Source organism: Epargyreus clarus, unplaced genomic scaffold, assembly GCF_041222505.1.
Source record: "Epargyreus clarus isolate Ecla_fem2 unplaced genomic scaffold, WU_Ecla_fem_2.2 ptg000012l, whole genome shotgun sequence".
Taxonomy (NCBI): Eukaryota; Metazoa; Arthropoda; class Insecta; order Lepidoptera; family Hesperiidae; genus Epargyreus; species Epargyreus clarus.
Window position 1 is genome coordinate 7,104,595 of NW_027332220.1, and position 27,379 is coordinate 7,131,973.

Below are 27,379 nucleotides of genomic sequence, written 5' to 3' on the forward strand. Positions count from 1 at the left end.
GCGGCCGGACGAGGGACAACGTAATTTGAATTGAAAACATTGAAACGGTCGCTTTTTGTAATTCAATAATACAATTTATGCTTATTTTATAGTGTTTGTTATTAAAATAAATTACAAATATGCCTGCGATTGACGCCGAAGTTCCACAAGTGGCACCAAAGCCGAATCCAAGGAATAATCCTGTTATGTTCAAGATATTTCAGAATGTACAATTTAATGTTGTTCAACATAAGAAATATATTAAGGAGATGATTAAACTTTATAGGAAGGTACGTAAAAGTTTTTGATGGACATATATACTTTATATAACTATGTGAAATGTTGTTTAATGCTGCTAATTAGTAGTTTTTGTCTAGAGTTCTGAAGAAAAATTATAAGATTGCTTATTCAATGTTAATACAGACGTTAATACTCTCCTACAGAGTAAGATATTCCTTAGTGACTCTTTTGGTGTTGTATATGCCTACAGGACTACTTTTGGCACGATTACGATTCTTACGGCGCCAAAATTTGAATGCGGATCCTTATAGATCTCGACGAGACAAGACGAAAAGTAAGAATAAAATTTTTTGATATCTCGCTTAGTTTTCGAGATATCGATATTTAAAAATCGAAAAAAAAAAATATAAAAATTCTTTTAATGATGTATTTTGATAGATTTTTGGAAAAGAAAACGAAAACAAAGAATATTTTTTTTCGATATCTTGCTTAGTTTTCAAGATATTAATAAATACATTATTAAAAATGTTGGAATTTTATTGAAAAATTTTTTTGAAGGTATATTTTATCCTTTATTATGATTATCACTATTATTATGATAATAATACTAATAATAAAAAAAAACCTAACCTAACCTAACCTAAACCTAACCTAACCTAACCAATACCTACTCAAATTTCAATCACCTCTAACTTCGTTGTCCCTTGTCCGATTTCTAATTATTTTATACCATCGTACTCGTCTCAACGATACTTTTTCGCACATACTACTTCCGTTTCTCTCCGTTTTCTAAATTTTTAAATATAATTTTCTCCGTTTTTCAAAAATCAATTTTTGGTTTTTCTCATTTTCCTCCGCCGTTTCTTAACGAATCTTCATTTTTCTTCTACCGTATTTTGCACGTCCTCCCCTATCCGGAGATACCAGTCGCACCCGTTTCCACCGCGCCGTTCCTCGGCAATTTCACTTTAAAAACGCAAAAAATCGAAATTTTCGAATAATTTTTGAGTATCGATATCTCGAAAACTAAGCGAGATATCAAAAAAATTTATTCTTACTTTTCGTCTTGTCTCATCGAAATCTATACGGATCCGCATTCAAATCTTGGCGCCGTAAGAACCGTAATCCCCCCCTACTTTTGATCAGTTAGCCTGACTGCATCGTCTCAATGTGTACATTCTTAATTATATCTTCGGCATACAAAAATAACTTAAGAGTAACATTATTATCAGCTTGATGAAGACGTCTTCCGGGAGAGCTTCAAGAACGCTATCCTGTACCTCTTCACGTTTGGTGACACCAGTGCCAATGTGGACCGAGTGGTGCAGTTTGTGGCCTCCTTCTGCACATCTCTTGATGATGAGGAGGAGTTCCTGATGTTCATATTCAATGTTATTTTTGAGGTACAGTATTATTGGTCATACTAGTTTTATAGCAAAAACAAAATACTAATAAAAAATCTTAATTATTTAAACATTCTATAGTTTGGCCCTTGGACAGCAGAGCATGTCGGGTCAACCTACTTTGGATTTATCGCTGTCCAGGGTTTACCAATATCTATGGTTGCAAATGATCACTTAGCATCAGGCAGACTGCATACACATTTTATATTTCTATTCTAAAACATAAGTTTTATCAACAAAAAAAAAATGTATATAGCTGCTTTGTAAGAATAATGGCACAAGTAAAAAAGGCAATTTTCCAGGAGAGCCAGTATAGAATTAAATAATGTTTTTGTTTCGAAATCTTTTATTTAAATGAGAACTAAAATAATGATAAATACAATTGTAATTAGTTGTGTATATAACCACAGTACTGTTAGGACAAATTAATATAGGAAATATTTGGGATTAAATTGTATCTTTAACAGAGAAATGAATTTTGAGTTGTGCCATTATTCTTGCAAAGCAGCAATATGTTTTATACATAATATAATTTGTAATGTAATATAATTTGTAATTGTATAAATTACACAATGTTATTACATGGCAGATGCATATAGTAATAGTATAGTAATATGGCAGATAAGTATAGTAATAGTCTTGCCTTGTTATTACAAGGTAAGACTATTAGTGCATCTGCCTAATAACAGCAATGTTAAGCGCTGCTGTGTTGTGCTTTGAAGAGGGGGGCAAGGGAGGCATACTTTTCCGAGGTATTCCAGCATAGTCGTCAGGGGTAGTAGCACGTATATGGCCAACCTCACATAGGAATCTAATTTTATCTGGGGTTGATTAGATGTCCATAGGAGACAGTAGTAACTTACCATGCAACCTTTAAGCATATCTATATCATAGTGTAATTATGTATAATGAAGAACAAATTTCTCCATCCAGTGTCAATGTGTCTCTGGGCAGTCAGTGAGGTACAGAGCGAGCCAGTTGCTGGCAGCGGTGCTGTCTGCTCTCGGTGATGATGCATCTCTCGATGATGACCTCTGTGATAAGCTGCTTGCATCACAGGTATTTTAATTTAAGAATTTCCGTCTGAACACTATTGATAAGGCATTTTGTATCAGAAATAGGGCAAACAATTAACTAAGTACACTTCTTTATCGTTATAATTTCAGTAAATATTATTAAAAGGCATATTTACAAGTGGTTTACTATTTATGTATTTCTCAATGATAATAAAAAAATAACATTATACTCTTGTGAACTTTATTGAACTTTATTAAAAATGCAGACAAACTATCCTATAAACCCACATCCCTGGATTCAATAAAATGCATTAAAATCAAGAGAAGCAATACCAAATAATGAGAAAATATTAGAGAAGAAAGAGTATAAGTAAAATCATTGAAAAATATTTTTTTAGTCTGAGATTTTTGACAAGTTTTTATATTTCGTTTTTATTATATCATACAGATGCAACGTCTCCAAGATACCCGTGGTGCTGTCCGCTGTCGAGCTGCTTTGGCATTGCAGAGATTGCAGAATCCCTTGGATTCTGGTGATGAGGTCACTAGGGCTTATCGCTTCCATATGAGCTGTGACCCTAGTTCATCAGTAAGAAGGTGTGTGTTTTATTTATTTAAAAGTATTGTGTAATATGTTATTGTTACAATTAGCATTTAGTCTAAGTCAGGGGCTCCCAATCTTTTGTAACCCGCAGCGCAGTTACAAGTTTAATTTTTATTTTCACGGCGCCCTGTCATTTGGATATTCATGGATTCATGTTAAATTTGAATATTCATTTTTGAATCGATTACCAAAACGCCAGTATTTGTGGTAATAATTACAGGATCGACTCACAGCGCCCCTCTTTACTTTCTACAACGCACCAGGGCGCCGCGGCGCACACTTTGGGAACCCCTGGTCTAAGTAATGCAACAAATCTGAAAATATGTTTCCAAATTAAATAACACTTACAATATTGCACTATCTAAATATATATAACTCAAAGGTGACTGACTGACATAGTGATCTATCAACGCACAGCCCAAACCACTAGACGGATTGGGCTGAAATTTGGCATGCAGGTAGATGTTGACGTAGGGATCCAATAAGAAAGGATTTTGATCAATTATACCCCCAAGGGGATAAAATAGGGGATGAAAATATTACTTCGTAGCGCGAGCTAAGCCGCGGGCAAAAGCTCGTATATTACTACATATTATTTACATATATTACACACACATTATATGTGTTTATGACATTTGTATATTGCTTTACATTATGCTTGTGCATTGACTAATCTCGTTTTGAAATACATACTTGATTTAATTTAAAAAAAAACCCTTTGTATAAATTTAATTGATTCTGCTCAGAATCTGGTATGTAACACATTTTCATTGTAGTTTTTCAAATGATCCTAATAATAATAATATGACGACCCGCGTGGCGGAGCGGCCACCATACCCGTCTAACGCGCAAAGGGTCCCGGGTTCAATCCCCGGCCAGACAGATATCTAAATGATGAATTTAGATTTCTGTTTCTGGGTCTGGGTGTTTGTGTATTTGTCTATGTGTGTGTCCATGGCACCCACGACACAGGGAATCCTAGTGTGGGGCTGTGAGTGTAGAAAGCGTTTATTATTATTATTATTAATAATTACAGGGCAGTGTTAATGGTGATAGCGAAGTGTACCCGTAATGTTCCGTTCGTGCTCGAGAGGCTCTGTGACGTGGATGAGGCGGTGCGCCGTGCGGCCTTCCTATACATATCGGCTATCAATGTCACCCAATTGAGGGTTAGGCAGAGGGTGTTGACACTGAAGGTAGGTTCTGTTAAATATGGAAAAACAGATATTATTCTATACTACTATACATAGGATATGTAGGCTTAAGTACATTAGTAAATTTTCACATTACATGAGTTTATATTAACTGATTAATCTTTTAGTACTTTTCTGGTATATCTGTCTTGTACACTTTGTGATATGGACATATTGGTCCAAAGCAATTATCTAACTAAGCAACAATTTGAGTCTTTGATCTGGGAATAACAGCATAGCAAATACCTTTTAGTGCTTCCAGCTGTTGTTCACACTGACATTACGCCACGCTATGTGTGTCTTATATGCTATGCGTAGTATTGTTTAGCACATATTTTCACATTGCCATTGTAGCTCACAGTAAGCATGCTTAAAGTTCAATGCTGCAAGCTCCTTTCTTTGGGAAGTTTAAATTCATTTGACTTGAAATTAATATTGTCCAATACTATTTTCAGGTGGGCTTAACAGAACGCAGTCCACGTGTGAAGCGTGTAGTGGAAGAAATACTGATACCAGGCTGGTTGAGTACATTCCAAGGCAATATCATTCAGTTACTCAAGGCTATACGGTTGGACAATGCACACGATGCTAAGGATTCGCAGTATGTTGCTGGGAAACTGCTGGAATCTTTGTTCAAGTAAGAATTTTATGTACTTAATGATCTAATGAGGGCCACTTTACAGTGGTATATCTTTCACTTAAAAAAAAAATGAAAAAAAAAACAAAACCTGGTATTATTTACATAAATTACATTTATTTATTCGCATTGAATATTAAAAAAATAGCAGTAAATATTGTAGTATATTTAAACGCATGAAATAGTACCATTTAGTATAAATAATTACTTCATCAATCTTTTAGACGTCTCCCAATTTCTGAGCTTCTGGAATGGCTGCCAACCGATAAATCTTTAAGATTAATACCGGCTGAAAAGTTAAATAAAGAAACCGCTTGGTACTGGCGCCACCTGGCGGAACATTTGCAGAAGATTGAGGATGATGAAACTCTGGAATCAGTGCTACCAGACTTGGTGGTACTTACTGGGTATATAAGAGCGTAAGTATTGTTTTTTTTTTATTGTGTAATTTGTAGTAACAGTATGGCCTCTCTACCGCGATCTTACCTGATTGTAAGCAATAGTGTGGTCCACGAGGTCCACAGACAGCATATGGCCTTGAAGATTTACTAGTTTAGACTAAGCTAGAGCTAGACATTTCTTGGTAGCACTATACGGTTCCTAACCAGACTAGCATTAAACTTAAGGCATTCTTCTGTTTTCAGACTCCACCTTAATAGGTATAAGGTTTATATGTATAATATGTTTGAGACCGTAGTAGATGAAAAATATTTGTAGGGTTTTCGGCCTATCTTTTTAAGTCATAAAACTAATAAGAAATTTACTCGAAATCCTTATGAAATTCACGGTAAGAGCTGAAATTGTGCTATATAGAGACCACTTACTATATGAGTGGAGTAAATCCAGGTATTTCTATCATTACAGTATAGTGGAATCGCCCTGTCCCTCCGAAATAGAAGACCCCGTTGGATTTAGCACGCGTCAATACGTGCTTCACGAGTTGGGGAGCATGTTGAAGGTATACGACGCGACCGACCCCACTTCGAGGAATGCGTTACAAACTCTCATTACTGATACGCTTACTGGTAAGATTTAACTTAATAAACATTGTAATTTTATATTACATTTATAATATTACATTCAGTTGAAACAGACCATTTAAATACGACATGTATGTATATTACTTGTTATTGCGTCTTGTTGTAACAATCAACACAAAACACAATAGCATACTCAGTATTTGGTTTAGTGTAATCATGATTCTAGTCTCAATATTTAATTTTGCATAGAAATTGGATCATTGAATTATTGAAATTAGTATTTTATAAAGTTTATAGAGCCTTTCTTAACAATATTTATTCCATGCAATTGCCTATCAATTTTCGTAATTAAATAAAGAGCCTTAGGAAATAAAGAAAATTAGGTTCCATGTCACAAGCTTATTTGGAACTCTTTAAATATATGATCCTTAAATTTTAAAATCGTCACCATTTCTTTCGTTACATTCTACACTTCGACATTCTCAGTCTCGTTAAAACAGATAAAAGATAGATGAAGGTGGTAGAACCCTTTGTGGTTCGACTCCGGCGGCACCACCGCCACACCTATTTTTACCTAATAACAGCAGTGTTAGGCGCTGCTATGTTCCGGTTTGAGGGGTGTGGTAGGGGAGACAGACTTTTCCTAGGCGTTCCAGCTTGGTCCTCAGGGGTAGCGGCGCATCTGTGGCCGACCTCAGGTAGGATTATCTAATCTTATCTGGGGTTGATTACAGATGTCAATGGGCGGCAGTAGCCACTTACCATCAGGTACCATGCATGCTCGTCTGCTACACTTATATTATAAAAAAAAAAAACATCATAAGTATTCTATCAACAGGTGAATACGGCCCGCTAACCGCGGACGTGATACGCGCGTTCGTAGCGGCGTTGGAGCTGGTCGTGCCCGACGTGTCGCCGCGTATAGAGCTGGTGGGGCACATAGTATCGGCGCTCCGAGACACACCCGAAGCGCCCGATGAACCCGCCCCGACACCAACGCCCTCTGTCGACAGCACTGAAGTTAAACTGCATGTATGAGTAAAATTTACTTTGATACAGGGTGTTTTTTTTTAAATGAGTCTTCAGGGCCAAACCTGGAACTATAAGGATAAGCAAAAAATGTTGTCAGGAGTTGCAAGGCCTGTTTTGACAAATAAACTAAATTTGCATCATTTTATTTTTTTTAAATCTTATTTATTTAGTCGGGTATCGAACAAAAAAAAACTACCCCATGATTCCATCGTCGGATAGTGTCGCTTAAAAATATCGAAATCTGGGAAGTAATGATAAATGACAAACAAAGGAAAGGCCTCATTTTTTAATACATTGAATATTGATGTTATGTTCTTAAGTATTTTGAAGTAACAATTTTTTTCAGAGGGCACGTCTGCGAGTTTCCTTAAATGTCGCGATAGAGGCTCAAGAGGAAGCTGTAAGAGACCAGAACTATGCTCTTGCTGCTGAATGCAAAGCTAAGGTATGTGTTAACATTATCCATATTTATAGTAATTAATAATAAAATAATAATAACAATTATACATAGTTTAAAAACTAAATAAAAACCACGCTAAAATCGCTGAAGGAAAATCGTTAATCCTTATTCCTGACGATCCTGATGAGGAGAATGGGATAAAATGATTAAAATCGTGTATTGTCATCGGTTCTTGATAATTGTTCAAAATTTTAAATTAATCGGACTGTTCAAAGTGGGTAAAAATCGAGTTCAAAGATTCCGTTACATAGATACATACATACATACAACCCAAGCTAATAAAAGCGTGGTAAAAAAAGTCCCCATACTAAAAATATACAACATTTCTTTAATTAACATGTCTCCCTATTAGTATGAAGAAATCTTAAAATACTAGAGTATGTACAATATTGTATGTACTATAACGTGAAGTACTTTTTGGTGAAATTACTGTAGTTTCTAGAGAACAAAATACAGTTTATGAAAATATATTTGTTTTATTTATTTTTATAGGTAGAAGAAATCCAAAAGAAGTTAGAAGATTTGAACACTCAGCCAGCGCCGCCGCCACAACCTATGCCTGTAAGTAAACGTTAACAAAAACAAATAACCTCCTCCTTTTTCGAAGTCGGTTAAAAAGAAATTAATTAACGATCTTTGATAAGAAAATCGTTACGAGATAGGTAGATTGATTATTAATAATGGACTTTAAGTCCACTGCTAACAACACATCCTTCGTCAATTTCAAATAAGCGCTTATATCATAACAAGATTGATTATAGATGCCATTATAGTGCCAAAGAAAATAATAATTTGAATAATTATTTGATTGTTTGACCTATTATTCTATTAAAAATAACTATTCAAGCATTGTCCCTACAAACTTTTTTAAATTAACATCTCAATTAATTACGTTATACGTGCAAGCGCGTGTGTACGCACGTGCGTACGTACAAACGTGAATGCTTGTGTGCGTGTATACGTCATAGAATTCGTGTTTGTACGTGTGTGTGTGTGTGTGTGCATACGTCATTGATTTTTCTGCTATTGTTACTACACTGTCTTAATTTGCAGACCATTAAAGAAAAGCCGGCCGATTCGGCGACTCTTATCAAATGTCTGACGATACTAAACTGCGCATTGGATACGCCACAGCTCAAAGCGATCACACCGATGCTGCAAATGATATTTAGTGAATTGGAGGTAAGATAAATTTTAATATCGATATAAATATATGTAGCGTAACTTGTCGACTTCGCGATATTCGATAAAATACTATACACAAGACAGTTACATGTCTTGTGTATAGTATTTTATCAAGATTTGATGTCTACGTTGTCTACCAACGTAATCTTAAAAGGTGGTAGAACCCTTTATATATTAGATTGCTCGACGTCCGTATTTTGGTAGAAAGAGTGTGGAAAGACATGATATTATTTCATAAGAAGTTTTAACATAGTTTTCCAGGGCATCAATACATATAATCAAATGAAAGAGTATTCCTTCTCTGTTTGTATATATTTATAGACTAGCTGACCCGGCTAACTTTGTATCGCCTCTAAATCTATTTATCAAATATATTTCATATAAAATATAGTCTATGTTACTCGTAGATAATGTAGCTTTCGAATAGTGAAAGAATTTTTAAAATCGGTCCAGTAGTTTTTGAGCCTATTCATTACAAACAAACAAACAAAGTTTTCCTCTTTATAATATTAGTATAGATTACAATGTGCTATTAATATATTGCTATGTTTATTTTAATATTTTAATGTTATGTTACTTAGGTGGATATATTTCAAAATCCTGAAATATTACCGACGGCGTTAGAAACAGTGGCGTTGTACGGAATGCTAGATAAAAACTTCACGCGAGAAAATAAGGCTTTCTTTTTCGCTAATGTGAGTAAATAGTTTTTTTTACATGACAATAATTAAACTTTTGATGGTTCAAAATATTAGTAAATTTAATAAAAAGTCCGAAATTATTATTGATTTGATAATTTTTTATTCAATATTTTGTTTTTTTTTTTACAAAATATTGATTAAAAAAATAATGAATACATTGAAACATAATATTATATCGAAATCTAACCTATCTTGTGAATATAAGAATGGTTAAAACAACATTACAATAAAATCCTAACTAATATAATAAATCAAATGTCATTGTTTGTTTGCAACACTATCACGGCTTAACTATAACGAGCGTGGGATTTGAACCTCCGACCCTGAACTTCAGAGGCCGAATTTACATCCACTAGTCTATTGAACCTTTATATTCAATATCTATTACAGCTTAATTATATGTAAAAATAATGGCATTTAAAAAAAATGAAAAGGAATAATTATTTTTAAAATTAAAAAAGACAAACCCACTGAGTTTCATACCGGATCTTCTCAGTAGAGGTCGCGTTCCGATCCGGTAGTAGTTTAAGAAAATATTGTAACTGACAATTTGTAAGTGCCGCCGTTGGCCTATACAAATAAATATATTTCATTTCAGCTAATAGACACAGCGAACGAGCCGATAGTATCGACGGTGCTCAAGTGCATCATAGATTTGTTGTGCGTCCACGGCGCGCGGGTGTTCGAAGATGACGCGGACACAGTGGTAGACAAGGATGATACTAAGAAACGGTCTACGCGACACTCTGAGGCTGTGGATGATGATGGTATGTTATGATGATGTATTTTTTTTGTATGACTAGCAGTTAATCACGACTTCGTTAGCGTAGACTGTAATATTGTAAGACAAATATTAAACCCTTATTTATCTGTAGGTAAATATTTTTTGGCTACCTCGCTTCGACCATTGTAGAACCCCTCTCTTACCCTTTGCTTGAGACTTCGAACTTCAGGGAGGTTTTTTATATTAATACCAAATTCACTAAGTGAAATTAAAGAGAAACGACGGAAATGTATAAAGTACTTTGGTGTGATGTGCGTACAAGGCAAACTTAAATCATTTTGGTTATATGCTAAGAAGTTATTAGAAAAAAACCTGTATTATAGGAAATGTTATTTTAAGAATTCATTAAAACTTTTAATATTAATATTGTAATAAGGCGGAATTATTTTTGTTTCAGTTTCTGTAGCCGAATCGGCGATATCGTTGACTCCAGCACACAGCACTGTGATCGAATTACTTTTGAAAATAATGGATAGCGAGGTAAGTTAACGGACAATAATTTCACATATCTAAATATATATAACTCAAAGGTGACTGACTGACATAGTGATCTATCAACGCACAGCCCAAACCACTGGACGGATCGGGCTGAAATTTGGCATGCAGGTAGATGTTATGACGTAGGCATCCGCTAAGAAAGGATTTTGATCAATTCTACCCCCAAGGTGATAAAATAGGGATTGAAAATATTACTTCGTGACGCGAGCAAAGCCGCGGGCAAAAGCTCGTTACTTCATATAATTTGTAATAAATAAAATTAGTTAGAAAATTTATTTATTTCTATGTATTATTGTTAGTTTGCGTTACCATTATTCTGATCAACGGATTTAGTCCAGAACTTAAGTGAGATATTTTCAAAATGGATTTTTGTTTATATAAATGGAATGAGATATAATTTTAATTGAAATGATTGTTGTAAACGAGTGATATAATTTTAAAAAGTTACTAAAATATATTGTTTGTGTTATTTCAGTGCGTCACATACAGATTAATCATAGTAGAGGGGTTGTGTCGTCTTCTACATCTGGGCCATCTGGAATCTCCATCTATACTGAGCAGGCTACTATTATTGTGGTTTAATCCCGCTACAGGTATTAAATATGTTATTTTATCACTCTTCTATTCTATACAATGGGCATGATGACAAACTTTGAACTCCCCTTCTATAATGTAGGTACATGTCTACTGATTCCAAAAATCGTATTTTTTCGGAAATAAATTCAGTATTAACGGAAATATTAGCATTTTTAAAACAAATTTTGAATTAAGCGCGATAACGCTCACGGGTGTCATGGCGTCCGCGAGTGACGTCACGCTTCAATATCCAATAGAAAAGTTCAAGCAATACGGTGATACGCCAAAAAAATGACGTCATTTAGCCCCGATTAGCGTTTTAGACAAGATGGCCGACTGCATTATTTTATGCTTTTTTTAATATTGAAAATATAACGAATCTTAAAGTTTTTATTAAAACTGGGCTATTTTTGAGAACGCTTTCAACATAATGTTTTCAAGAAAACCATTTATTCTTTGATTTTTTAATACTGTCATCATGCCCATTACTATTACTATGACATTACAATGGTACATGAACTCAATCACAGATGTGCTACCACTTTTGAGGACTAAAATGGCGTTATGTGATCAGCTAGCATTCACACGCTTACTATAGTAAGAACTAATTCAACTAGAAGTAACAGGTGTGGCGGTGGTACCTACCTGGTAAAACACTGGTATTACCACATTTTTTCTTTTTTAAACAAATGATTAATGTATTATATTCTCGATCATATAATTTTATTCACACTGTACTACAGTAGTGTGTACTGTACTGTGTAGTGTATACATTCTAACAAAAAAATAATGTTTTTTTATAGTGGAAGAAGACAACCTCCGACAAATAATTGGAGTTTTCTTTCAAACATTCCCTGTGAGTGTGGACGGTGCTCAAGAACAAATTCAGGTATATATTTGTCGTATTTAAAGTGAATTCTCAATATCGTAAGCTAACCTAGACCACGAGATTCATTTTTGTAATAATATATTTTGGTACTTAAGTATGTTACAAGGACTTACTATACAAAATTTCTCATTTCTATACTAATCGGCTCTATGTAACTTTTGTCTGACAATGTTGACAGTTTTATTATGTACTTACAAACGGTTTGTATTGTGTGCTAGAAGGTTAATTTAGAGTTTTGATAAATATGGCTTTTGCTTTATTTTAATAAAATGTAACGTTGTTTTAATAAACTTTTTTATTTTTAATTGAAACGATTTTCGCAGAAAGCAACATTGCCAACGCTACGAGCGCTTGCGAATGCGCCTTCAAGTTCTCCGCTCGCCGAAATTGACCAAGAGGCTGTGGTCCGCTTTTTGGTTTCCCTCACAAAAGTTAATTATGAGGTATATTTTATTCATTTCATGATGTATGAACTATTAGAATATTAAGTATAGGCTCAGGAAAATAATGTATTTTCGATTTTTTGGACATTACTTTCAATTTTATTAAAAATAAAATTCAATTTTATTTATAACTAAAAATAATAAATAACTATTTTTTTATTTGGACAGTGTACAGAATTATATTGAATATAACAAAAATTGTCCGCATTATTTATTTATTGGACTCGACAAGCGGCACAAATAAATAAATGTCTAAAATTCAGACAGTGGGTTATGATCGTATATAACAGGCTGGTTTACATAATTATAATGTGACTGTTTTAACTCTCAGGATCTCTGTTCGGCTTCCAATAGAATCTGTTATACATAAAGCTGGTTTCATTTGCCATGGTCGATAGTGGCCACTTATTAGGCGAATGTGTGCTCACTTGCCATTCCAACCTTGTAACAAAAACCTTTTTCAGTTGATAGACAGCCAAGGCGCAATGGCGACGGCGCTGTGTACGTACTTAGTGCGTCGTCCGCGCGCGCCCGAAGCGGCGCTAGCGTGCCGCGCGCTCGCGCTGCTGGCGCCGCCACGACATGCGGCACAAGCGCGCAACTTAGCTGCTATGCTGCGGGACCTGTGCCTTGTGAGTGGCTTAAAGTGATACTACTATTGTGAAAATGCAGTGGTAGGAATATTACTTTGTCAACGGTGCAGTTGAGCTACCTGGTTTGCATCTGTTATGGTGAAGGGATTTCCTTCACAATATCTAGTTAAAACTGGGTACGTACCGGGCACATAACTAAGGTAAGGACAAGAGGTGCCTTTGCGATGTCTAGCTGGCGCTGTGCAGCTAATTTGATTGCATCTGTAGTAGTGAGGGTAAGGAAGACTTTTGCTATATAAAAATAACGCTGCGTAGCTGCTATATGTGGCAAATTTTATATTATGAATGATACATGGATATGACATTGAATTAGTGGTAGGGGGCAGGGAGTTCAAAATTATGACGGCACTGTATATGGGGTGGCGGTTTTGATGCCTACAACTTGTGCACACTGGAACTAGGTAGGCGAAATAGAGAAAGCGCGGAGAAAGAAGAATTGGGTAGCTTTCCCTATGGAATAACGCACGTACCTGTGGTCTTGTAGTTGCAGCTCGGCAGGTCCTCTAGATTCTGTGCACTAATTCTAGGCGGGTATGCGGTTTGCGGTGCGCGATGTGAAAAGCGGAAAAATGCGGAAAAATAGGGCCACGTGGTCGCGAAAAGAGAGTACGCAATTGCGGCGCGGTGCGTAAGGTCACGTAGCTCAAGGCCCTCTCAACCGTCCTTGGGACTAGTGGCCAATGTGCATACAGTACGTCATCGTAGACGTCACCGGAGTACGTGCGTCGGGATTGGATGATTGCGGATGGGACTGTATGCACAAGCGAATAAGCGTTGCGGCGTAACCAGTATATGTACTTAGTGCGTCGTCATTTACCCACATATTTTATTATTTGAGTTTTAAAACTTATTAAACTTAACGAAAATCTTAGTCTTAAAATATTCTCATGTAACTAACATGATGACATGTTTTATTACAGAAATTGCCAGACAAGCAGTCCTGTCGAAACCTAACGCGGTATTTGGGTGCTTTAGAAGCATTGGAGCGTGCCAGTCTTAACAAAATGTCACACACGGGTACGATATTTCATATAATTAACAATACAGACAGACAGAATCCTAATTAAATTAAGTTGATTTTCTTCCGGATTTTTAATATTTCCGATATAATTTGCGAAAAAAAGACTAACTATTTCCCTATAAATATTGTAGGGGTCGTAGTGTTGGGTGCAGTTTTGAATAATATTATTAATTTATAATAACTATTTCAATAATAGCTGCTTGAAACTTGAAATGTTTTATGCTAAATAGGCAGCCAGGATATGGTTGTGTTAATTCGTATTCAACTTACTTATTATTTCTAGGTACTATTGATGGGACAATGGAAGATTCAATGGCACCCATCGGTAGGTCGACGGGGTCTCTAAGTAAGTATTTACAATGTATTTGATACAGATTTTGCTAAGATTAATTTTATAGTAAATAATTATTAGAGCTCTTACACAAAACTGCGAAGCGACGCGATGCGAATTCGCAACGCAGAAAATTGCGACACGAATTGCTGCGATGCGATATCGTGCGGCATAGCGTCTCCCAGGGTGACCAACAACAACAACAACTGGGACGAAAAATCGCAGGAATGCGCGATGCGAATCAATTCGCAAGTTCTTGCGATGCGTTGAGGGAGCTCGCAATTTTTTACGATGCGACGACGCATCGCAGTTTTGTGTACAAGCTCTTAATTCGTAATCGCCATTTGGGATCACAAACATTAATCCATTCACTCACTATCGAATGATTACTTTATGTTAATACATAAATGTATTTGCCAAACAATAGTAACCATAGCACAGGCAATATAGCCTTAGCTGTTTTTCAAAAATTGTATTTACAACTTTTAAAAATAATTATTCGTTCGTTCACTCGGTATTAAATGCTAATACTTCTATTAAAATGATTAATGTTTCCAGTCCAACCAATAGCGCGAAGTACCCACGTGGTAGTGAATGAAACTGTTGAAGAGGAGCCCGAAATCGACGAAACATCGCCCACTGAGATAGCTTCTAGAATATCTGAAGGTATGTCATCTCTTACACACATTTTTTCATACATCGCCGCACACATCAGCACATCCATCCACACACACAAACACACACACGCGCGCACACGCATTTACGCACGCAAATATACATGGACACATATTTGGACACATACAATAACACTTCTGTTATCACGACCAGTTCTTATCTATACAAATACTAAAGCCTTATCTATACAAAGCACCGGTAATTGCATTGCTGTGATCTGCTTTAATAGATGTGAATATAATCTCATAATTCAAATTCAAATTATTTATTTGCTAGAACACACTTATTATACATATATTATGTACCTACATCCTACGCATTGTTTTGTACCTGCATAAGGTTTACAAAATACATAATTTTATCAATTAAAATGTATACTTATATAGTATACTTACGTATTACACAAAAAGTACCTACAAACTAGATGTCATTAAGTCTCACTTCGTAACTAATGCACAGAAAACACCAATAAAATCATCGGACAATTAATTGTCATACCCCTCATACATTATATCATTTACAGATTTACCACAAGCCGAATCTACGCAAGAACCTCAAGACACCTCGAAAACTGAAAATGCAGATAAATCTACCAATTCGGATTCAGTTCCAACGGCGGAGTTATCAGACTCACCCTCGGATAGCAGTGGCGTGTCGCCCGTTAAGAAGGCCAAAGTGACTAAAGGTTTATTATTTTTTTAATTTTATTAAAGACTAGTTTTTACCCGCGGCTTCGTCCGCGTTTAAAAGAAAATAATATAACATACATAAAACTGAAAATTCGTACCTTCAACTTTGCTAGAGATCATCACTTGATCAAATGCATAGTTTACGATTCAATTCTTACTAATATCGATTAAAATAATCGATGTTTTGAGTCGAAAAGATGGACTCTCCGATTAATCGATCTTAGATCGCCATCCCTAGTTCCCGTGGGATTTCCGGGATAAAATCTATCCTATGTCCGTTCTCGGGTCTCAGACTATCTTTGTACAAAATTTCATTAAAATCGGTTCAGTGGTTTAGGCGTGAAGAAGAGACGACCAGACAGACAGACAGACAGACAGATATCTGTATTTTTATGTATCTTGATAAATACACAGTTAATCAAGATACACAAAAATACAGTTACAGTAAAGTAAGTAGGTTTACAGTCTTACTAAAATTATTCATAGGTAAGTTTAGTTACAATATTACATCCTTTTATTAGCTGTACGTTTTTTAATATACTATATTAAATATTATACTAAATGTATGTTATGTTACCCGGCATTGTGAAAAATAGCATAATGTTTTTCAGGCGTATGTGTCTTTTACACTTTGGCAAACACTATTTTAAAATATGAGATGTCGTTGGATTCATCTCTATTGTACGACTAACATAGGATATATATTATATTATTTATTATTAAATTTTTAATATGACACCTACGAATAATAAAAAAAAACCAATTTCCACGTCGAAACTTAAATTGTTTAACATGTAAATATGGGTATCAAATTAAGGCTATTTAGTAAATAGTACATTCCAAAATTTTCATAGCATTTCTGTTTATACATTCTTAGGTAAAAAGAAAAAGTTGTCACTCAATAGAAAGGCTTCGAATACTGGTGCAAATCCCGGTGTAAATAAAGATAAAGATAGCAAAGAAAAAGATAAAATAGAAAATGCAGAAAAAGATAAATCAGATGGTTCAGATAAAAAGAAGACTGAAGCCACTGAAAAAGGCGTTAAAAGAAGTCGATCACAGCGCTCTCTCGTAGATGTTGATAGAGGTAAGATGACTTAATTTAATAACATGACTAGGAATATGAACTTCCTCCTGAGGTATTCCCGGAGCGCTATGACATGGGGCTTTTCAAAAAAGGTGCAAAAAGAGCTCTCATACAAAGCCGGCGATGCATTGGCGACGCCTCTGGTGTTGCAAATGTCCATAGGCGGCGTTGACTACTTTCCATCAGGTAGCACATCTGCCTAATCGTTAGGTTATACGATAAAAAAAATATAGTTACTTTTTGTATAAAAAGTAAGCGCAACGCACCATATTACAATTTTAAAAACTTACTTTTAACGTAATTGATTTATATAGTCCGCGTAAAACTGCTAGTCCGCTCTGAATGTAGAAATGAATTGTGTCGTCATCGGAAATTGTTAACTAAACCTGCTTGCAATAACTTTAAAGCGGACTAGCAGTTTGGCACGGACTATACTAGAATCATAATCTGTTGTAATAATATTTTATAACGCTGCAAGGGACTGTAGCAAACTTAATATGTATTTGCTACGACAATAATACGACAACGTCACGTAATCAAGTCGTGTCGCATAGATTAAAATTCACATAAGCAAAGCGTGCACTGAAGAATGAAATTATTACTATGTAGTATTACTAATTAACTGAAAAGTATATTATAATATAGGAGTAGCAGACGACCATGCAGTCCAGCTGATGGTAAGTGGCTACTGCCGCCCATGGACATATGTAATCAACCCCAGATAGGATTACGTATTCCAACCTGAGGTCGGCCACAGATGCGCCGCTACCCCTGAGGACTAAGCTGGAACGCCTCGGAAAAGTATGTCTTCCTTACTACACCCTTCAAACCAGAACACAGCAGCACTTAACGCTGCTGTTATGAGGCAGAAATAGATGTGGCGGTGGTGCCGCCGAAGTCGAACTACATAGGGTTCTACCACCTTCAAATTATATTCAATAAAACCCTTACTTTCCAGCTAAATCCCAAGCAGGGAAATCCAAAAATACGTCACCACCTCCACAAGAACCACCAACAACCCAATCACCACCAGACGACTTAGACATATCTAATATAACAGTGCGTAAGTCTACGAGAGGTCTACAGTCTAGCTCTAGCACGGACTCTGGGTCTAGCAGGAGTGACGACACTAAAACTAAGAAGAAAACCACTAAAGCGCAAGAGAAGAAAGATGCCAAGGCACAGAATAAGAAAGAATCTAAAACACAAGATAAGAAAGCCGCAAAAGAACAGGAGAAGAAAGTTACTAAGGCACAGACTAAAAAAGGCGCTAAGGCACAAGATAAAAAAGGTACGCATTCTTCTTTCAAAGATTTCCTTTTTCTTTCGAGAAGTCAATAGTTTAGTTTCTGTGTACTGCATTTCTATTGGATGTTATCACTGCCCCACACTATGATGCCCTGTGTCTTGGGTACCATGGACCTACACAAATACGCACACAAACACCCAGACCCATAACAGATATCCAAATTCAACATTCAGATAATTCAGTCTGTCTGGCTATAGTCATCCAAATTTTTTTTCGACCATGCGCTTAATTCTGCTAAGTTGATTTCATTTCTTTTGCTTCACAAGCTTAAGACACTTTTAACTGATATTCCATATGAGACGGTTCTCTTTACATCTACCCCCAACCAACCTCTACATAAGGGTCCGTTCACACAGACCGGATCGTATACGCTTGGAATTGGCCGGATCGGAGCCGCCAACTATTTCACATAGACCAGCTGGTAAAGATCTGAAAGCGGATGCGCTCGCAATAGGAGCCGCTCGGCTGCGTGAGGGAATGAGCACGCAGTCATAGCCGGTCGGTTCCTCTTATTATTTCACTCGAAGCGCGTTCAAGGGTTCTTAATGACAAAAGAAGGGCACATGCAAAAATAAACCCTAATACAATTAGTCAAAAATCTGTTTCCAACGTGATAAAAATCTGCTCTCCTCTCCGAGCCGGTCTGTGTGAACGCGATTCGCTTTCGTCTTGTACTTTTGCAAATGATACAAGTAAGGCAGCTTAATTTATTGTGTATTTTTTCTAGTAACCAAACCCACTCGAGTGACTCGGTCTTCGGTGAGTTCGCGAAGCAGCACAGGTAGTGCGTATAACGCATTCGATGATTCTACTGATGAAACGCAACTACACACTATCGTTTATGAGAAGGATTTTGTAAGCATCTCACATTTTTTTTTATAATATAAGAGTAGCAGACGAGCATGCAGTCCACCTGATGGTAAGTGGCTACTGCCGCCTATGAACATCTGTAACCAACCCCAGATAGGCTTAGATATTCCTACCTGAGGTCGGCCACAGATGCGCCGCTACCCCTGAGGACTAAGCTGGAACGCCTCGGAAAAGTATGTTTCCCTTACCACACCCTTCAAACCGGAACACAGCAGCGACTAACACTGCCGTTATTACGTAGAAATAGGTGTGGCGGTGGTGCCACCGGAGTCGAACGACAAAGGGTTCTACCACCTATGTATTTCTAAGAGCTATACGATGGGAATCATACATGAAAAAATATTTCGTGTGTGTTAAGTACAAGTCATTAAGTTAGTTATTGGTTATATTAATAAAGTCAGTCGGATGATATTTATTGTAATCTAAAACATTATCCGAAAGGGCTCTAAGATATAAGGGCTATTGCTATTTGTCCACTACAATCGCAAAATTGTGCGTTTTTTATTCTGCGATTGGACTCACATCTGCACCATCAATACAATAGCATAACAGGAATTACGGGTACTAAAAGGGCCGAAACGGATAATATTTTTATACACATTACTTTTTAGATACCACTGCGGGGCACGGGTCTCTCGCCACTATTAGGAAAGGTGATCTTTAAAGCACATCATCTTTATGACCACATGGTTTCAATGCAGATTGGTCACTATATACGAAAGATTTTGAATTAATTGAACCTTTGATTGTATCTTCTCTTGTTGGATATAAATTTTTAATTTATGATTTTAGGAACAAGATGTTTTGAATGATTCAAGCGAACTTCATGAAAGCAAAGACGCGTCAAAAGCAAATGTCACCATTCCCGAAACGCCAGATGCTAGCGAAGAGTGAGTAAAAAATTACGGCCTATTTATAAAGCCAACATAACATGTCCCTGTACAAATAATGTACAAATGAAACAAAGTATTATTCAGTAAAAAAAAAAACAGCCTTGAATTAAGATGTAATGAGAAAACTTGGAATAATTGTACTCATTAACTTATTTGTTTTAAATAAAGTCCCAAGTTTTCAAGCACTTAATTCTTTGCTATGAAATATAATATTTAATACCAGTATTATGAATATTGTTATTATTTTTGGTTACTGACTTATTTATTAAAATAATGTCTTCAAAATCATTAAATGAATTACAATTTTTACAACCAAATCACTAATTACTTACAGATCAGAGCCTGAATCAGAACCAATACCTCAAAAAACGAAAAGAAAAGGGAATAAAGGAAAGAAATAACATAAAATACCATAATAAATAAGTTTATTTCCAAACTATGTTTTATTTAATACTTGCATCTCACGATATATCTATGATATTTCTTAAAACTATAACAACATGAATGAATTACAGTATAAATAACAAAAATCAACAGTTTTGAATAAAACATTATATTATTACTTTTGTTGGCGACTGTACTGATCAGAAATAAATGCGTCGTTTTTTAATACTGTTCTGTCTCTATGAATCTGTTAATATATGTTGATACTGATAAAATAATTAAAGTAAAATTAAACTGGCAATGTGGAAATAGAATCAAACACTACTTTTTAACCTAATGTTCGCCCAAATTTAAAAGCTATTTAGAACTTATGTATTTACAGATTCGATTATATATCATAATTCAAATACCAACGAATTCAGATGGATTTAAATTGTCTCAATAAAAATTGTAAACCAAAATTGAAGCATTGTTCGCTTCTCGCTCGTTCTAAATGTAAGTGAGACATTAATATAAAAGCCGCCATTTAATGTTACATTATTTATTGGGACCACTTACATACAATTTGGCGCCACTAGCGGCAAAAATTGGCAACTGTCTCGTATAAGTTAAATATTACCGCGAAGCAGACGCATGTTTAACATTGTTCTTAGCGAACCATGGTTCTTGTGAGTCGTCCTTGTCCCAATGGGCGTGCCAGTTCTTAGCCCAGGGCTTCCAGTGTGTGTCCCTCCTGTTATAATCTTGGTCTTTGTTCCAGTGGGTGTAGCTTGACCTGGACAGGTAATAATTTATTATTTCGAATAATATACGTTGTAAGAAACGAATGAAATCCCCCAATACTAAGAATCAACCCTTATTTTTCGTATTTTATATATATGTATATATATATCACAACACATTTTTGTATTAAACATACGAACATAGGAGCATACATTTACACCTGATGGTAAGTGACAACTGCCGACCTGCTAATAGTCATTTATAGTCAAACCCCAAGTAAGTATTTAATCTAAGGTCGGCCACAGATGCAATGCTATCCCTGGCTTTATTGCATATGTTTGTACGCATGTTGGTATAAGCTCTTACCATGCCCTTCAAGTCATAAAACAGACTAACATTTATGAGACAGAAATAGGTCTGGCGGTGGTGCCTTCGGATTCGAGCCACTAAAAGTTCTACAACCTCACCAACCAATATATATCCAAAGGCATTCTACAACTACTACGTTAATTATTTTTAACTTAAAATGGTACATTGTCAACTCACTCATCGGTATTCCCCGCGCCAGCTTTGTTGTTCAATCCCGAACCGTGCTGATTCTTGAAGAGCTGATGACGTGTCAAGATGAACTCTGATCCGCGCTCCGCAATCATCACAGTTGGGGCTGCTGTATTAGCTATAAAATAAAAAGACGTTACCTTATATACGTTCACGCTGTGTTGGCGTGTACGTATGTACGTATACCTGCACACACATCTGTACATCACATAATTGTTTGATATTGCTAAGGGAATGTATGATTTATCTGTTATCAACATTTAAAATTAAATTCTATTGGCACCTACCAGTAGGAACCGTAGGCATGATTGAAGCATCAACAACACGAAGACCTAAAAATAAAAAAAAATGAAGTAAAAGTATGAATGAAATAAATATATTTGATAATAAAACATGATGTCATTATCTACAATATTATAGTTTAATTTAATTCTTGGAAAATTGATGTATATTTAAATAGGTCTTTTCCAACTGCAATAGAAACGAAGCGCATGTGACTTTTTAAATTTAACTTTAAGAAACTGACTACAGCGGAATCTCTAACACCCATTTTTTACCATAGAGTTCTAAAAGATATTGTAACTAAAATAATACCTGACTACTTCTACTATAAAGTAATAAACACCATCAAGAACATACCATCGATTCCATAGACTTTAAGCTGGGGGTCGACCACCGCCATGGGATCGTCAGCCGCGCCCATCTTGCAGGTCCCCACTTGGTGGTTCTCTGGCGCGGTGTGCTGCATCGCCAGGCATCTGAAGAACTCGTCCGTGGGGTTCGGTCCGCCACCCGGACACTCTGATCCATAGGTGTCGCTTGGTACCATGCCGTATTTCTCGCGTAGTATCTAGTGACAGGTAAAATCAAAATCAAATTTACGAAAAAAAATAAAGTTTGATTCTTGAGTTCTATTAACGAATATTTCTTATTATTGTAGGTATATTATGCTTTTAATTGCACGAAATTCGCTGCAAAAATATGCGGAAGGTCGACATAGCAAATATCTGTATTTGTATGATGTGTGTTTGCTTGCTATAAATTTAAGTTTACGTGCTTATTTAACGTAAAATGCCATTTTTTCTCATTTATACCAGTAAACTGGTAAAAAAAGTGTGTGTGTGTCAGCTACGACGCACGATTGGAGTTTACTCCTTACGAATGATAATTATGATATATATCGAATAGAAAAAAGGGTAGGTAAATGAACGCATCTGCTAAAATGATAAGAGAAACAAACATATATCTGTAATTATTCGGATTATTTATATTACTTCAATAATGCGTATTACATAAAGTATGTTACAAAATAATATAAAATAGCGCCATCTAGTGGCAAGTTTTATAAATTGTAAGTTTGCAAGTTTATCAATCTATGTATTTTGGTTCCAAATATTATAATGGTAACTTAATATAATTGTTTATATTAAAGTAAATTTTAATATAATATAATTATTTATTTTTAAAACAATGTTAAACGTTTTATAACTTAAAACTTAATAATTATAATTTCTTTGCCATCTATAAAATATCCTTGTTGCAATTTACGGATGAAATTTATATGAGACTCAATAAACATGTTATTATATGTAATTTGGATTGTTTCTGAATGTTTTATAATTCTAGAATTCATTTAAAACGTATTGCTAATTTTATATAACTTATTTTGAACATAATTCATTAGCAATAATTCTGTAATAAATATTAAATAATACTGTTTTGATTTTGCCCGTTTATCGTTGATAGATGGTGCTGATCAATAATGCATCCATTTTTATAAGTTAAATTAATATATCAGTAACTTACAAAAGCCTCTTTATGTTAAAAACTTATTTTGCTAATATTATATCTTATTCAATTGCTTACTGATTTTATATGTTACTCTTCTTTAAAAACGTTCATAAAAGATTGTTAATCATATTATGGCGCCAATGTTCATATTTTTCACAGTGTTTATAAATGATCAAACCTATAACTTAATTTATGCAAAAATGTAAACAAATTAGTTAATGACGTTTTAATGTTTTATATATTGCTAATTATTTTTATTGTAATAATTACTTTCATATGGGATTTGAACTTACTGTATTTTAAATTAATAAAAGCACTCTTGATTCATATTTTGGTTACCGTTACGCCTCAACTTTTCGTGTTACACTTGATTTTACTCCTCATAAAATTTCCGTACCGGGCCTTATAACTCAAATCGTTTCTTAAGGAGTAAACTCCAAAAATAAAATTCGGTATAAATACTGAATAATTATGCAAATGTCTTCAGCAATTTTATAGGTCTTTCAAGTAAAGAGTCCTATAGAAGGGAAAATAGATCCATACCTACATACTTGCACTGATAAAAGGTTAATGTGTAGGTAAAAACAAAATCTTAAAACTTACCGTAGAGTTAGCAAGTCTGTACGCAATTTTAGCGGCTTCAACAACAACATTAAGCTCGTGCTCATTGTCGAAGTAGTTTGGCTCCATGAAGGGCGGGTACTGAGGATCCTGCGACTGCAGCGTGAGGTAGCCTCTGCTACGAGGCTGCAGGCATACTGCGTATATCCTGAATAATATTTAAAAAGTTGCTAATTACGAACTAACAAGGCAAGTTAAATAAAATCTTTTAGTAATAAATGTAAAAGTTTAAGTTACAACTTTTTGAACATCAGCAATCTATCTTTGGTATGGAGAAACATCAGTACAAAAAACTCCTTACATGTCAGCTACATAGGTAATTTTGCGTTGTAAAAAATCGAAATGTGCAACAAAACAATATAAATTCAACAGTAAAATTGATAACATTTTCTCTTGGTGATCATCATTTTCTTGATTTTGTCATATTTTGTAAGTCTTTAACCTTAACGTTTCCTAATAATAAATAAAATGTGATCTATGATGTGATATGCTTGCCTAAAACATTTAACGTTCCCTATAAACTATAATAAGGATCTTACGTAACACTCCTCCTCTCGACGTTATCCAGATTGTCAGAGTCTACCACATTGCCATTGGCGCAAGATGCGTAGTATCCCCCGAAGAAGAACTGCACGTCCGGATGTCGACCGCCTGCTGGCGCATATCGAGAGTTTACGATGCCTGTTAGCTGTAAAAGTCATAATTTTTATTATACATAACAAGAACAAGTAATTGGGTGTAAGGTGATATGTATTATTAAGGTTAAAGAATCTTTGAAGCTCCCAGGCACACAATAATAGTAAGTGCATAATGTACCTACGTAAAACAGACAGGAAGCGAGAATGATATCGCCCATAAAAATACTTCAGTTTCTAAAATTAGGGACATAATCTTTTGTAACATAATACCTATCATAATAAAGCTTAGTGTATAGAATATTTCGATGAAGTTAACTTTGGGATTTCATGTAAAAATTTCTATAGGCAATTTTCTCTATAGATAAATATATACAATTAATATTAGATTTTTAATGGATTATATAGTGCAAAATATAGTTACAGATGGATTATGTAGTGCAATATATAGATACAATACCTGTGACATGCCCGTTCCTGCCAGAGGTCCCTCTCGATTAAGCATGTACTCCATGGCACTCTCCCAAGATAACTCAGGGATCTCTGGTTCTTTAGTCAGTTTAAATTGAAGCTGCACTCCGACGTGATTGTGTAGGTTCTGGCCTACTCCCGGAAGATCCTTGATTACAGGAATGTTAAACCTCTCCAGAGTCTCCTTAGGTCCGACACCAGAAAGCATCAGTATTTGGGGAGAGTTCAACGTACCAGCAGAAAGGATAGCCTGTGTAAGAAAATATTTGTCACTGAAAATCTTGATTAATAAATTGTAACTATTTATTATTATTCGTGTGATAGTAACGAAATTTCTACACCATAAAGATTTAAGCTACGCAGGGAATTAACACCTTGCATCTAACAAAGCAAATCGCAGGGAAATATTTAATTGGATTTAAAGTAATTAAAAAATCCAATAAAAGTTAAAAACGGCGGTGTGGAAACAGAAAAAAATATATACAATCACAAAAGTTTTCCAATAATTTCATACGCGTTGAAATAGGCACAGCTCAGAATCAGTATAATTTGACAAAATTTAATCATCATCATCATCAACCCATTAGTGTCCCACTGCTGGGCACGGGTCTCCTCTCAGAATGAGAAGGATTAGGCCATAGGCCATCGCGGTGGCCAAATGCGTATTGGTAGACTTCACACACCTTTGAGATTTTTTTTTATAAATCTCAGGCATACAGGTTTCCACACGATGTTTTCCTTCACCGTTTAAGCAAGTGATAATTTTTAATACGCATATAATTTCGAAAAATCAGAGGTGAGGCGTGCCTGGGATTTGAACCTCGGACCACTCGATCGAGAGGCCCAGTTTCTGCCAAAATTTAATATTAAGATAAAATTACAAATTTCTAGTTCTCGTCAAATAAATCCTACTAATTACTTGAAGCTTTTAAACAAACTATAAACCCACCTCTTTATTTACTCCAACGGTTCTCGTCGTGCCGTTTTTGATGTATTCCACGCCCGTAACTTTCTTCGTGGTCGGGTCAATGATGACACGGGAGACGTGTGAATTCAACAATACGTGGAGGTTCTCCCGTTTCGCTGCTGGACGGAGGAAGCCACGCGCGGTGCTGTAACGGCTGCCATTACTAAAGAAACATGAGATAATAAATTTTTATTCAACATTTTTTTAAGGTTTTCTGTCTGTCAGTCAGGTTTACATTTTTATAGTAGAAAGTAATATAAAAATGTAGACATCTATACTAAGTGACCTAGACTCTCTCTAAGAGGAGAACTGCATACAGATTACAGAAACTGTAGTGTTTTTATAAAAGGTGTATGAAATATTTCTGAGGATGCTTTTAAGAAATCACTGAGGCAATTACATTGCAATTACAAGATGTTTATGCCAACTGTCCGGCACTATTATAACTGACATCAGGTAAAACTCTAATTAATTCTGACAGATATAATACTCAGGAGTTCAAGGGTTCCCGTATACAATACATGCCAAGCGAACTGTAAAAGATAGCTCAAAAACTGCTGCTATTTGCTACACAAAATAGATCTATCATCGGTGGTCGGCGACGGACTCCTAAAATTTTTTATCATTAAATTCTACCATCTTACTCGTTAAAAGTCTGTGCAACAGTAAAACCGGTGATAGAGTCGCCGTTGAGGTCGCTAGTGGGCGGGTAGCCGAGCTCGATACCCGCTGAAACCACGTCGTGAGCAAAGCGCGGTGTATACCGAAACTGGAATAAAAAGCCAAGTAAGCAATCTAAAAAGTATGTATTTAATAATGATTTAATAGTTAAGCATTTAGCTGATTGGCTTATCATACGAGTGTAATAATAATATTTATCCACACACTAGTATTTTAGATACAGTACCCTCAGTATGAGTTTTTACGTTTGCTCGAAAACGGTCAACGTTTTCGAATTCGCTCATACAGCTAAAGATACTTATGTGTATTTTTTTTGTATTATCAACTTTATTGAAATGAAACAAAAAATACGAGTTGACGTGATATTTTCTATGTCGGGTAAAAAAAACCATTGAGTATG

The 27,379-nt window shown here is 35.4% G+C and overlaps 2 protein-coding genes across 2 annotated transcripts in view; one reads left to right on the forward strand and one right to left on the reverse strand.

Moving 5' to 3' along the window:
- Cap-G (Chromosome associated protein G) lies at nt 1-20,584 on the forward strand. The gene is made up of 28 exons (XM_073078312.1): nt 1-269; nt 1,452-1,622; nt 2,556-2,681; nt 3,087-3,235; nt 4,279-4,438; nt 4,891-5,072; nt 5,297-5,491; nt 5,937-6,097; nt 6,891-7,084; nt 7,431-7,529; nt 8,037-8,105; nt 8,598-8,726; nt 9,311-9,424; nt 10,029-10,197; nt 10,612-10,694; nt 11,188-11,305; nt 12,092-12,177; nt 12,501-12,620; nt 13,085-13,252; nt 14,194-14,290; nt 14,578-14,640; nt 15,184-15,291; nt 15,824-15,985; nt 16,867-17,076; nt 18,035-18,367; nt 19,113-19,240; nt 20,048-20,145; nt 20,483-20,584. The coding sequence occupies exons 1-28, from the start codon at nt 120-122 to the stop codon at nt 20,547-20,549; spliced, it is 3,909 nt and encodes a 1,302-aa protein (XP_072934413.1). The 5' UTR covers nt 1-119; the 3' UTR covers nt 20,550-20,584.
- LOC140746247 (glucose dehydrogenase [FAD, quinone]) overlaps nt 20,559-27,379 on the reverse strand; it is an 18,435-nt gene continuing 11,614 nt past the window's right edge. The window contains exons 6-14 of the mRNA XM_073078314.1: nt 26,943-27,067; nt 26,281-26,461; nt 25,321-25,581; nt 24,765-24,913; nt 24,208-24,373; nt 22,453-22,663; nt 22,101-22,145; nt 21,802-21,931; nt 20,559-21,307 (exon numbers count right to left, since the gene is read on the reverse strand). Of these exons, the coding sequence (XP_072934415.1) occupies nt 21,148-21,307; nt 21,802-21,931; nt 22,101-22,145; nt 22,453-22,663; nt 24,208-24,373; nt 24,765-24,913; nt 25,321-25,581; nt 26,281-26,461; nt 26,943-27,067 (1,428 nt within the window). The 3' untranslated portion in view covers nt 20,559-21,147. The remainder of the gene's footprint in view (nt 21,308-21,801; nt 21,932-22,100; nt 22,146-22,452; nt 22,664-24,207; nt 24,374-24,764; nt 24,914-25,320; nt 25,582-26,280; nt 26,462-26,942; nt 27,068-27,379) is intronic.

Bases quoted from the DNA above. Each gene is read 5' to 3' on its own strand.
- Cap-G (XM_073078312.1), top strand. From the start codon at position 120: ATGCCTGCGATTGACGCCGAAGTTCCACAAGTGGCACCAAAGCCGAAT. The intron at 3,236-4,278 runs GTGTGTGTTTTA...TAATAATTACAG, and splicing joins CCTAGTTCATCAGTAAGAAG to GGCAGTGTTAATGGTGATAG. The intron at 15,292-15,823 runs GTATGTCATCTC...TATCATTTACAG, and splicing joins AGCTTCTAGAATATCTGAAG to ATTTACCACAAGCCGAATCT.